The sequence below is a fragment of the Equus caballus genome, chromosome 14 (assembly GCF_041296265.1).
Source record: "Equus caballus isolate H_3958 breed thoroughbred chromosome 14, TB-T2T, whole genome shotgun sequence".
NCBI classification, from domain to species: domain Eukaryota; kingdom Metazoa; phylum Chordata; class Mammalia; order Perissodactyla; family Equidae; genus Equus; species Equus caballus.
In genome coordinates, this window is record NC_091697.1 from 43,779,768 (window position 1) to 43,792,874 (window position 13,107).

A 13,107-nucleotide genomic window follows, 5' to 3' on the forward strand; every position below is an offset into this window, starting at 1 on the left:
CTGAATGGCCCCTTAGGATCCATGAAAAGTGCTGTGAGGGAGGAAAAAGGAAGGAGAGTCTCGGGGTTGGGGGGGTGGGCAGCATCCCTTGATCGGGGTTTTCTCTGAGAAGGTGACACTGAAACCAGAATCCTTCCCCATGTCATGGCCAGAGTGTCCCTCAACGAACACGCAGGACTAATAAAGACACACCTGGGCAGGGCTGTGGGTGGTATTTTCTTTAATCTCCATAGTGTATTTGTTAAGTTTATTTATAAGCAGATCACTTCACTATTTACAGTACATGAGCATAGAGATTCTACAGTTTTTGTGATGTAAACAGTAACTCCACAGCAGGAGTTTGAGAAAAGAAGCCAGTTCTGGAGTATTTACAGACGTTAAAATAGAACTTTATACTCACGGAATAATAATACATAGAGCAATTTGGTTAAATTATCTATGAAACTATAGAATCTGACAATGTACAAATACAGGAAAACATTTTCTCATTTAGAAGGTAAGACAGATAAATCACACCAGAAATAAAATAGGGGGGGATGACGACCACAATAATTAAAAGCAAGGAAGGTTTCTTCCTTGCCTCTTACAGATAAAGTATTTATATAAATAAGGACACAACCCAACAAAATGGAAAAAATATATAAAAATCCTCTACCAATTAAAAAAAATAGCAAAACTAAAAACTCGATTCTCAATCAGTAGCAGTGTCCTTTAAAAAATTAAAATTTAGCTTTCTATTATAAATAACAAAGCAGATGTGTCCCTCTGTGTAGGTGAAATTCTTGCACCTTTCTCAAGAAATGCATCAATGTAATTCCACACATACACACAAACAGGCGTGCACACGCAGACACACACACACACGCACACACACACACACACACACACAGCCTTGCGCTCATGCACCCCAGGCTGTAGTTACCTTGTTGAGCTTCCTAATAAATAATGCCCCCTATGGTAGTACCCCTGGGGATGCCCAAACTCACAAGTTTAGCCATTCCCTGGTTTGACCCTGTCACAGAGCCAGGGAAAGCCCTGACTCCCTATTGCTCAGAATTCTCTAGGCTGCATGGTCACACCAAGAGAAAAGGATTTGAGTCCAAGATCTGGAACCGCTGGAAGGGACCATAGGGACCACCTTGCCCAGTCGATTAAGGCTAGCTACAGACACTGTCTCTTTAGAAACCTGGGGTTGGGGAGAGGGATCTTGTGTTGGTTTCAACATTAGCAGCTGCCTCTGATAGAGGCAGATGCTCAAAGCCGATGCTAATACCTTGGCACAAGGAGGTGAAGGGGTGGGTACAAATTCCAGAGCAGAATGCACCAAGCCAGACTTCCGGGTGGTCATCTCCCCCAGAAACCGTCTGGAAACCCAAGTGGTCCACTTCTCTGTTCCACTGACCACACGCCCCTTGAGATTTCCAACCCGTTTCTCTTGGAATCAGAACATCCATCAAGAAACAAAGTTGGGAAGAGTTTATGACTTTTTATTCCTAACACAAAAACACTTGACAAGATTTTTAAATACAAAATACTAAAACAAACACAAACTAACAACAAAAGAATAACCTGTTTGGCTATTTGGTGGACCATATCAAAGGCCATGGCCAGCCCCCGCACAGAATCCTCACACCCACCCTCTTGGCTTGTCCCGAGGGTACAGTGCAGGCCACCTAGCAGAGGTTCACTTAACAAGGACAGCAGCTGGGCTGCCAGTATTGCAGTTACAGTAAACCCCTCCCGGGCACCCGGACACAGGGTCCACTCCTGTCTCCTCTGCCCACAGGACAGCTAGTGCACTTGCATCTGCGTGAGCATCTACTAAGTGGCTGCTTCTGGAGTCTTCTGTCTGGTGTGACACTGGGCTCTAAACATATGGACAGTTTGCTCATGACATTACATTTTCTTCCCAAAGTTGGTGTTGGACAGCAAGGTGGCAGAAAGGATTCATTTGCCTTCCATCTGGGTAGCTGGTGGATACAGTCTTTGGCCACTAGATGGCGACTAGACATTGATAAGGCAAAGTGCTGAGGTGGAGGCTGACCAACCGGTCCCTTTCCAAGTCACCCGGGAGCAAGGCTGGCAGAGTGGAAGAGGAGGCTTTATCAGGCTTCCCTGGAGGATCCTTCGACGGAAGATACAGCACAGAGCAGTTTCTAGCTATAGAAACAGCTCTTTGGGAGGGGGTGCACGGCCCAGACACTGACCGTCAGCAAAACCATTTTTTCTAAGCCCCCAGTTCGGGCAGTTGGATTTCTGTGCTGCTTCTGCACGTGCAAGGCATTCGGATGCAACGGAATATGGGAGAATCTGTCCCCCCCTCAATCTCGAAGCCTCAGTCCCCGCTGCTATACCATTAAAGAAACAGAAAACAAAAGCTGCCCTAAACACATTCAGTGGGATCAGTGCCTCCTGTTGTCCCATATGTTTTACAATCATTTGAAAGAAATGTGCGAAAAGTGCCCTAAGTTAAGCTGTTTTGAAAACACAAGTGTATTGCTAGTATTGTCTGAGAGCAAGAGAGAAACAGCCAAGTGGTCACAACATTCGGATTAAAAGCTGTTCGGTGGGGACGCTGACAAGGCTAATGTGAGATTCGACATCGCCACCTAGCCGCGCTGGGGGTTAACTTCTCACCGTCCCCACCAGAAACTATGGCTTAGATCTGCCCTGGGGAGTGGGCCTCCTGGAATAAGGTAACTCAGCCAGGACTGTGTGCGTTTGAGTCTGTTGCTGCTTGGTGACCTTGCCGAGCGAGCAGTCTCCCCCTGAACACGAGCTCAGCTCAGCCAGAGAAGGGAATTGGTTTCGCCGGTTGGTGATGGATGCCCGATGCTCCAGCATGGGAATCTGAGCCCGTCAGAGGTGAAAGGGCCTTAGTGCTCATCCCATCCAATATTCTCATTTTGCTAGATGAGGAAACAAGGGCCCAAGATGACATGGCAAGTAAGAAACACTGGGTTTCTCACTCCGAGATGGCTTACAGTTAAATGACTTGCTCCACAAACACATTTCAATCAATCAGTCGGGCTGTTTTAATTTTTTTTGTTTGGTTTTGTTTTTTTTTTTTTTACAAAAGTAGGTACCAAGATTGAAACTCACCATTTCCTGTTTCTAGGGCCTCCAACAAAGAGGCCAGCAAAGGGCCACCTAGGATTGGTTCTCCTGCTGCTAGTATCTAGGAAGGCCTCTCAGCTCTCTCCTCCCTCGCACCAGCCCCCCTGCTGACCCTGTGTCCCAGTCCCTAGGAGAGGACCTCACACAGCCAAAGGAGACCTACGTTTGCCAGCATAGAGACATGGAGCCAGGCTGCAGTGTTGTGGTTTTCTCAAAGTGCTTTTATTGGTTCAATGCAAAGTTAGCTTCTGGCTACCTCCTGGACATCCTGCAGCTGGCTCCCAGGGGCTCCCCTGACCCCGTGCCTGTTTTGGGTCAAGGGCATCCCTGTGCAAGTGGGTTCCCAGCTCCCAAGCTCTCCCTCCATTCACCCTGTACCTCTGGACTCGGCAAGTAGCCCTGGAGCCCACTCGTGTGTGCAAATGCCTCAGGGACTTGGGGGCCAGCTTACACATGTTGCACAGAAGTACTAATGGGTCTCCTTCTGCCCCAGTGGGAAGGGTGAGCGGGTCCCCTTTCTTTGGCCAATCAAACTATTAGGTTCACTTTATCTGCTACTGTCCATCCAATGTCTTTCCTTGGTCATATCACAAATCCTCTGGGGCTGATTCTGCTTCACCGTTGGGATGACCCAGCTCTCAAGCTGCAGGCTCAGCTGTGACTTCAACTGAACCCGAGGCCTGGGATGGGGTTCCCACCTGTTCACGCAGAAGGATCACACGTCAGTGCCTCCTGCCCCCTCCACTCACCACCTGCCCAGTGGCCTCGGCATGCGTGTTGCACACGCCTAGAAGAAATCTCTCTCAGAACATCAACAAGCATAGGCTTTAGGCAATGAAAGACTTCCTGTTGCATCTCTTCCCACATCAGGACTCGGGTACTGAGTCTTCGAAGCTCAGAGCATTCCTTCTTCCCTCTTCCCAGCCCCAAAGCCCCCCGGAGCCCTGCCTCTCTGCTGAGCACATTCCACACGCAATGCTGTGAGATCTCATGGCAGATGCAGACACCTGACTGGTGCTTTTTGACTCCAAGCAGTTCTCAGGTTGGGGGGGCAAGCTGTGATGGGGTAAGCAGGACTGGGGGTGGGGCTTAGCTGCACTCCATCCACTCATATCCTTTACCTCTTTGATGCATTTTCCTTCGGTAACCAGAGCCCCCGAGAATGAGGATTCTGATTCAGTCTTGTAGACTGAGGAAGGAGATGGAAGAATTCCACTTAGCGGTTGGATCAGACATTTTGGGAGACACCAGCACGGCACAGAGACAGACAGTACAACCTGCCCTGTGTGGGCGGCTATCGACACAGTCTACAGTAAGCTTTTATGGCAGTCACATGTAAACATCATCGAGAGCAAACACTAGGACAGAGCTACAACGAGATGGTTGCCAATGGCAGCTGCTCCCTCTGGGTTACTCCTTAATTTGGTGGGAAAGAGACCAAGGTTGACTAGTTTTCCTGGAGAGACCTTGGAGTCTCCTTGATAAATAATACACAGCACCGAATGAGTCTTCCGGATTGAGGTTGTCTGCAGGGTCAGCCAGTTTTAGAACCTGTAGCCTTTTACATACTGGATGGTAAGCAGAAACTGCTCGATGCTCTTGGAAGGCATCCTCTCCCATCACCGGCCCCCAGCTCTGACCTTATGTCCCAACGCCACACTCAGATCTCTGCTCTGCTCAAGGGCCAATGTCTAAGAAATAAGTGCCCTGCACTAATCTGAAGTGAAAGGGCAGCTTCAGCTGACCCAGAAGAGGGGAGGGAGAAACTTGTCCTTCCCTAAAAATCTGCATTTCTTTACCCTAAAGTACCACCTGCCCACGGGAGAGCCTCTGGCCTAGTGCAATGGAGGAAGAAGCCCAGAGGAGGGGCTTAGAGGGGACCGAGTCCAACTCTGAATCCAGAGAGTGCTTTCCCACCGGCTTCCGCGCAGTGAACTCAGGTTACTCCTCGGTGCAAACGAGGCCTTAGGGGAGGCAGCAGATGGATTTAAATTCGATTTGATTCCATTGTATTCCATAACCACGTACTGTGTGCCTACTGTGTGCTAGGCAGTGAACAGCTATAAAAGGAATTTAGAATGTTCAGGTCTGTGCTGTGGAAAGTCCCTTTTTTGGTGTCCATCCTCATAAACCCTGCCTTTCCCAAACACGTTCATGTCCACTATTCCCCTCCCCACCCCCACCCCAGGTCCCAAATGGGACTGTGTGTCACAGTAGTATTGGGAGTCCTGTGCCAGGGAATGGCTTTAGGGGACTTTTTTCTCATAGATCAGGGTATGACAGACGGGGATGGGCCAGCATGAAACCCAGCCACCATATGTTTCTGTGTGATGGAAACCTTTCAAAGATAGGCCAGGATGTCGAATAGGTTAAACTCTGATCAATTAGTAATGGCTGCCCAGACCACTGGCTTGAGGATTCCAATAGCATGACTGAGCTCAAAGAACATGAGTGCTGTGGTCAATTAGTTATGCCTGCCACTGGCCAAGGATGTAGGAGTAGTGGTGCACATGCCATGAATCTGCCATCTTGAGCTAGACCATGCCTTCATAGAAACTAAGACTGTTAGAGCTGGCAGGGACTTTGCAGATCAACTTGCCTCATTCTCTCCCTCAGTCCATTTCACAGAAAAGAAAATTGGGACCCAGAGAAGTCAATGACTTGACACACAGGTGCTCAAATTCTCTATTCCTGCTAAAGCCTGTCTCCTCCACCCTTCTCCATGGGCTTGAAGTATACTTATCGCCTAGGACAAGTTCATCAGCCCAGTTTACCTACTGAGGTATTTGATTATCTTAAAAAAAAAAAAATCAACTACCAATTCTCAGAGGACTAGGCCTGGCACTAGGAATATATTAAATTAGCTTGTTTAGTTTAATAAGTCAGTTTCAAACGCTTTTAAAGCAGCAGGGCCTTTTTTCTTTTAAATACAAAAACTTCCCAGGGAACCCTGATGTCTGAAAGAGATCAAGTTGGAGGTGCTTGATTTGTCTGAAGCAGAAGCAATGTGCCCACACCCTGCTGGCCACGCCCTCCCTCCTGAACAGCCTCCAAGGCACCCGCAGAACATCCAAGCTGGACGTGGCTTTGCCATCACTCAAGAACACAAACTTTAAAGTGAAGCCTGATTAGAATGTGCTCTAAGTTGAAAAGGAGCTTGGAGATTGTCTTACCCCGCCTCCACCCCTCCCATTCCCTTCTGTGGCCCCCGCCACCAAAACAACTTCTCAGGCGAGGGAAAGGGAAACACAAGCTGAAGGGAGTAGGATGGGTTGGTGGCTGGCCCAGAAAGGATGACTGCTCCCAGATCACCTGCCCATGCCACTCTAGGTGTGTCACTAAAGTTCTGATGGTGTGTCCACAGGTGTAGGCAAACCACAGGACCCCTTGGATCAAGACACGTGCCAGAGCCTGAACTCGCCTAAGGCTGGCGAGTTAGCTGTTGACTTAACTCCCAAAATGAGCCCCTAGGCATCTAGCCTGTTGCCCAATTTAGCTGAATTCACTTCCACCAGCCCCTGAAACTCTGCATCTTTACCCCAGTGACTGCAGGAGCATAAGTCCTGCAGGAAACAGGAGGCCTGGGCTGGGTCGCTGCTCTGCCCTCTCCCTGGCCGTGAGACCGTGGGCAAGTCATTTTGCCTCTCGGGGCACTACCTGCCTCCCCTGGAAAAAATGAAATAATGCAGCTCACATGCCTCCCTTACAAGCCCGTGAGGATCTGAGCACTCATGGCCAGGCACAAACTCTAGCATGAGCTGGGCACCAGATGAGGGCTCTGATTGTAACCAGACCCAAAGCTGCTGGATGAGAGAAGGGCAGGGCTTGGCAGAAGAGGCCCAGAAACCTGTCTCCATGGCTCCTAGTCGTGGCTGCAGGCCGTGCCTCCCCGGGGACCAGCCTGCTGGCCACCCAGCACCTCGGGGGCGTTCTGGCAAAGGGAGCACAGCAGCCCAGTGGCAAACACCTCATGACAGTGCATAGTTAAAAACCAAGGAAGCGATACAATAATCCCAGGCACAGAACGTCTGAGCCATAAATACATTATTTTAAGGATATACTTTTTTTTCTTCAATTAAAAATGAGTTTATAATCCTGATTCTATTCACGAGTAACAATTTCATCATCACACACTACAGACAAGAAATGTCATGGTGAACATGGCTGCATGTCTACGAGGGGAAGTCGGTCGGGAAGGAAGGGGAGATGGGTGACCGACCCAGCACTGGAGGCGCACCCGGGACAACCCGTCAGGAGCGAGGACACTAATGTGGCAGTGGGACGTCAACACCATGGAAACTCACAGACAGAAGCAGCTTTGTTCAATGTAAACATTGATTTTTTTTAAAAGGACAGCAGTTTCAAGTCTCTCTCTCTCTCTCTCTTACGTGTGTTCTCTCACGCGCTCGCTCTCTCGCCTTCTCATATACTTAATTTCTTTGAAAACGTAAACATATTGGAAGGGCCTTGTCTGAGGTATTGAGGTATATCCTCGAAGGTTAAGGCTGTTATCAATGCAGGCTCCGCTGGGCCTCCTTCAGCAAGCTGTCAAAATCCATGGCTTCATACTTGTTTTTCACTGACGCAGGAAGGGCCTCTTCTGAATTGGAATCTGGGCAGGGGGGTGGAGGAGTCAGTGAGCAACTTAGAAAGGCCTGACCATCGGAAAATCAACCACCAGGGTGAGCCCGGTGGAGGAGATGTGGCCCAAGGCTTCAGAGAGCACTGGACAGTGAGCATCGGCTCTGCCACTCTGCTGTGACAGCAACATCTCAGGGCCTTGGCCACCCTGTTTGTAGAATGGGGGGTCTGAATTCGAGCACCCCAGAGCTCCTTTCCAGCTCCGATATCCTATAATACTACTTCCCCACCCAGCGTCTTGCCCATTAGGAAATGTTGCAGAAGTCACGTGAGGGGGCCAACAAACGAGGATGCCTTCATTGTACAGACATGGAACTGGGTCCCATGAGTGGACATGGAGACAGGTGGAGCGATGCCGGGCTTGGAACCCTCCTAAGCCTCCTGTCACTCAGCCCTGTAATAGGGAAGCTGCAATGGACTCTGCCCTACCAATAATTCTTTCCTAAATTGTACTTCTTCGTCCTTGTTCACCAACTTGTCCCCAAATGGCAAGAGCAGAGTGATAATATTGTTTCATTGTGGCCCATTAATGGACAAGGCTGGTGCCTGTCAGGGCCACCATGGAACGCCTCTCCAGGGGGCAGGGCAACCACCAGCCCTGTGAGCACAAGACTGGATCTTCCAAGAGACCATGGGAGGCTTCATCTCTTTGGTACCAGTCCTGGGACGGGACGAGATGGACCAGAGACCACAAGAACAAGATGGTGGCCTCCAGGCAAAGTGGCTGCAAAGTTATGCCAAGCAGCACGTTGGAGCTGGGGCTTGGGAGCTGTGTCCAGAGGGGGCTTTGGTCTGAGTTTCAGTAAAGGAGTCACTGCCCCTCGTGCTTTGGGTCTTCCTGGACTGTGGCAGGGCCCGTGCACTTACCGTAGTCAGTGTGTCTGGGCCAGCAGAACTGCCGCAGCCCTCCGAGGCTCAGCTGGAGCGAGGGCTCGTTGCGCTTCCGCAGGGCAGCGCCGTTCCTCAGCGAGAGCGCAGCGTGCTCAGAACGCCGGTAGGTGATGAAGCCGTACTTCTCGCCCCTGTGGGGAGAGGACAGGGGACCGTGTCACAGGGCCAGCTTGGTTGACACTGTCAGACCACCCATTACTAGGTGAGGAGCAGAAAGCCACAATGATTCGGTAACCATGTTGCCTGGCTCCCAGATAGAGATGACGACAGTCGCCGGGCTGACCTCTGCAACGTAGTAATAATAATAATAATGATGATGATAATAGCAGGTGACTTACTGAATGTGTGCCACCACACTACCTCCACACTCCAGATAGCCCTTTGAATGGATGCTGCTCTTATCTCCACCTCAGGGATGAGGAAATGGGCTCAGCGGAGTTCAGAATTTGCCCAAAGGCAAGTGGCAGAGCAGGGATTCAAACTCAGGCCTCCTGCTCTGAAAGCCGAGGCTCTCCACACTCCCCTGGATCTCCTTCACAATCGCCACTTTCCTGGGTTTGCCATGCCCACGCCCCCATCCCTCTCTCCCGCGTCCTTTACTTCCCTGGCTGCTAACTTGGCCTTCCCACTTCCCTAACATCGCTGGCATTCTATATACATCTCATCCTTTGTAGTGGACATCGGTTACGCCTGCCTGCTCAGCATCCACTCTCCTTCCTCTGACAACATCACCATGAGCTCAGCCAGGCTCAGGGTGCCAGGGTAAGTCACATGATGCTGGCCCTCCCTGGCCTCAGTGATTTGTTCAAGGATATCACCCAAAGTGGAACCCCAACGAATCCATCCCAGGTCTTTGTTGGAACCTTGAGGGAGACTCCTGATTCCCTTGGTAGGAGATAAGCTTAGAGCTGTAGGCAGCTACTTGGTGACCACGAGGGAAGCACGCCTGAGAAGGATGTCAAGGCGAGGGGGGTGTAAGTCACTTCTACCCTCTGACTCTTCAGTTCCATGAACAATGAGAAAGAATCCTGACTGATACATCCATCCATCCATCCACTCTGTAGACTCCTCAAGGGCAGAGACAATGTGGCCTTCTCCTACCACTCAGGACAGGCTTACCAACAATAGGTGCTTAATAAACACTCAACTGGACCACATTTCCTGACACCTCTCTGAACCAGGCCAAAGTGGGAATGCTTCTGCCTCTTTAAATGTGAGACTGGTAGTGTGTCTGAGATATGTGTTTTTTTTGTTGTTGAGGAAGATTAGCCCTGAGCTAACATCTGCTGCCAATACTCCTCTTTTTGCTGAGGAAGACTGGCCCTGAGCTAACATTCATGCCCATCTTCTTCTACTTTATATGTGGGACGCTTACCACAGCATGGCCTGCCAAGAGGTGGCCTGTCCGCACCTGGGATCCGAACTGGCGAACCCCAGGCTGTGGAAGCAGAACGTGCGAACTTAACCACTGCACCACCGGGCTGGCCCCAAGATACGTGTATTTTTTAAATCTTAACCCACTGACCCTTCTCTTTAGAGATTAATTTGTTTGCTTTGTTTCTGCATGTTCTCTTCATTTGATATCCTGCAGGCTGCACAGAACTTAGAACAGTTCCATTTGTGCAAGGACTCTTTTTTAAAAAAAGTATATTGTGGGAAAAACACAGAATGTAAAATTTACCATCTTTACCATTTTTAAGTGTACAGTTCAGAACTTTCTCATCTTGTAAACCTGAAATTCTGTCCCCATTAAAGAGCAACTCCCACCCCCGACTCCAGCCCCTGGCAACCGCCATTCTACTTTCCATTTCTATGAATTTGACTACTTTAAAATACGTCACGTGAGTAGAATCACACAACATGTCTTTGTGTGACTGGCTTATTTCAATTAACATAATGTCCTCAAGGTTCATCTGTGTTGTAGCATGTGACAGGATCCCCTTCCTCTTTAATGTTGAATAATATTCCATCACATGCATATACCATATTTTCTTTATGCATTCATCTGTTGACGGACACTTGGGTTGTTTCGACCTCTTAGCTTTTCCGAATAATGGTGCTTTGAACACGAGTGTGCAAATATCTCTTCTAGATCTTTTTTTTTTTTTTTAAGATTTTATTTTTTTTCCTTTTTCTCCCAAAGCCCCCCGGTACATAACTGTGTATTTTTCAGTTGTAGGTCTTTCTAGTTGCAGCATGTGGGATGCCGCCTCAGCATGGTTTGATGAGTGGTGCCACGTCTGCGGCCAGGATTCGAACCGGCGAAATCCTGCGCCGCCAAAGCATGAACTTAACCACTTGGCCACGGGGCCAGCTCCTCTCTTCTAGATCTTGCTTTCAAGCCTTTTGAGTAAATATCCAGGAGTGGAATTGCCATATGATAATTTTATATTGAATTTTTTTTTTTTTTTTTTTGGTGGAGAAGATTCACCCCAGCTAACATCTGTTGTCAATCTTCCTCTTTCTACGTGAGCCGCCGCCACAGCATGGTCTCTGACAGACGAGTGTTGTAGGTCCACACCCGGGAACTGAACCTGGGCCATCGAAGCAGAGTGTGCCAAACTTTAATCACTAGGCCACTGGGGCTGGCCCTCTATGTTTAATTTTTTGAGGAACCACCATACTGTTTTGTACAGCAGCTGCACCATTTTACATTCTGACCAATAGGGCTTCCAATTTCTCCACATCCTCATCAACAATTCTTATTTTTTGTAGCCACCCTAATAGATGTGAGGTGTGTGACTATTCTTATGCAGAAACTCTTTTCTTGTTGAAGCTTTTGAAAATTATTATTAAATTAGAATTTTAAAACCTTAATAACTTAGTTTGCAAGTATGACGGGAGATACTTCAGAATTATTTCAAAACTGACAAAGTTTTGACATCTCATTGGTGCATTTATCTGCAGCATATTCTTGCAGACGCCCTGACAGATAAAACACTGCTTCCTCAGGTGAGTGAGGAAACACCAGGGCTGCCCAGCAGAAGGAAAAGTCAAGACTGGCTGCTGCAGAGGAACGGAGGGATGTGAGCAGTGTGGGGCTTGCAGCACAGTGAGGTCCCGATGTAAGTGTGCCTTCAAGTCCCAGGGGCTGTCTGCTGCCCTGCACAAGCTCCAGGGTGTGGGCTGTAGATCTGACCCTGCCACTAACTAGCTGCTCACTTAACTTGTCTCACCTCCTCTAGAAAGGGGAGCAACAGAGAGAATAAGCATGCATATGTCACAAGCGTGCTGGAAAATTTAAGCAAGAGAATGCATGGAAACTGCCTGGCGTTCAGCAAACCATCAGCACGTGTTATTGGGCTGTACGATCATTACTGGTCCTTCTCCTGAGCCTTGCTCTCTAGGACTCCGCTGTGGATTTTGTCAAATATGTTCCAAAAATCCCCTCGGGCGTCTTCTGTGTGGCCAGCTCTGGATCAGGACCTCTGCCCCCCCATGCCCCTCCTCTGCGATAGCACTGACTCCACTCACCGCTTGCTTCTCGTCAGCACCTGGCACTCTACAATCTCGCCAAACACTTCAAAGCGCCTCTTCAGCTCACGGGAGCTCATGTCGCTGGAGAGATTTCGAATGTACACCACGCGGCCTTCGCCCTGCTCAGGAAGAGGGACACAGAGGGACGGCATCATTTTTCTGGTTTCCTGGGGTCCCCTTGGTGGCGGGCTCCCATGGAGTCCAAGTGAACAGTCCATGGCTCCTGGCCGAGCAAGTGATAGCAGCTGGGGCTGGAGTCAGAGAGGACAATCACAGTCACTATCCCAGGGGACCTGCCTTGTTGGAGGAGGGGGGCTGCCGAGTGTTGGATGGGGAAGTGGCCCCTAAAGGAAGCAATTGCTTACTTGAAGGAAAAGAGCAGAGGCTGGGCAGAGAAAGGAGAGGGATTCATCACTGTCAACAGAACTGCATACTCAGTAGTTTCTGTATTTGAGTCTGAGTTTTTTTTGGTGATAGGGCAGGTGTTGGGATGGAAAGGCAAGTTACCAAGGAAGGCAAGGGGTGAGCGCCAGGAGCCAGGTTGCTCGCGTCAGAGGAGGCTGGGAGGAAGGCAATGGGACGGAGTGGGCGGTGTAGAGCTACTGGAGGCACCATTATCTTTGGTTTTGCCAGAGGAGTGTGTTGACACTGACCACGAGGTCACCTTCAGGTAAGCTCAGTGCCACGCCCAAGGGCCCCTGGAAACCCAGCAGAGGGAAAGGGTGGGGGAAACAGCGCTGGACCCTCCCCATCTCTCCTCTCCAATCTGCAACTGGATCCAGTTAGAGCCACCGCCATTGGAAGAATCACTTTGACCTGCTGGAGAAACTCCAGCCGCGTTCCTGGAAACCCGTGCTCCTGTGGGCAAAACCCACAGGCTCTGGTTTGGACAGGCTTTCTCTGGGAACGAGTTAAGTCAGTGATTCTGGAGCCATCTCATTCTCACAGCCCAGATGGCAAAGAAGAAAGCCCAGGCCTCGG

General features: G+C 49.5%; 1 protein-coding gene across 2 annotated transcripts in view; it reads right to left on the minus strand.

The window, feature by feature from the left end:
• Nucleotides 1-203: 203 nt before the first annotated feature.
• The window catches only part of PPARGC1B (PPARG coactivator 1 beta), a 110,959-nt gene continuing 98,055 nt past the window's right edge, over nucleotides 204-13,107 (minus strand). The window contains exons 10-12 of one of the 2 annotated variants that reach the window (XM_023617445.2): nucleotides 12,124-12,245; nucleotides 8,626-8,780; nucleotides 204-7,729 (exon numbers count right to left, since the gene is read on the minus strand). In XM_023617445.2, coding sequence (XP_023473213.2) covers nucleotides 7,629-7,729; nucleotides 8,626-8,780; nucleotides 12,124-12,245 — 378 coding nt within the window. In that variant the 3' untranslated portion in view covers nucleotides 204-7,628. The remainder of the gene's footprint in view (nucleotides 7,730-8,625; nucleotides 8,781-12,123; nucleotides 12,246-13,107) is intronic. The other variant, XR_011425507.1, reaches the window with a different exon arrangement.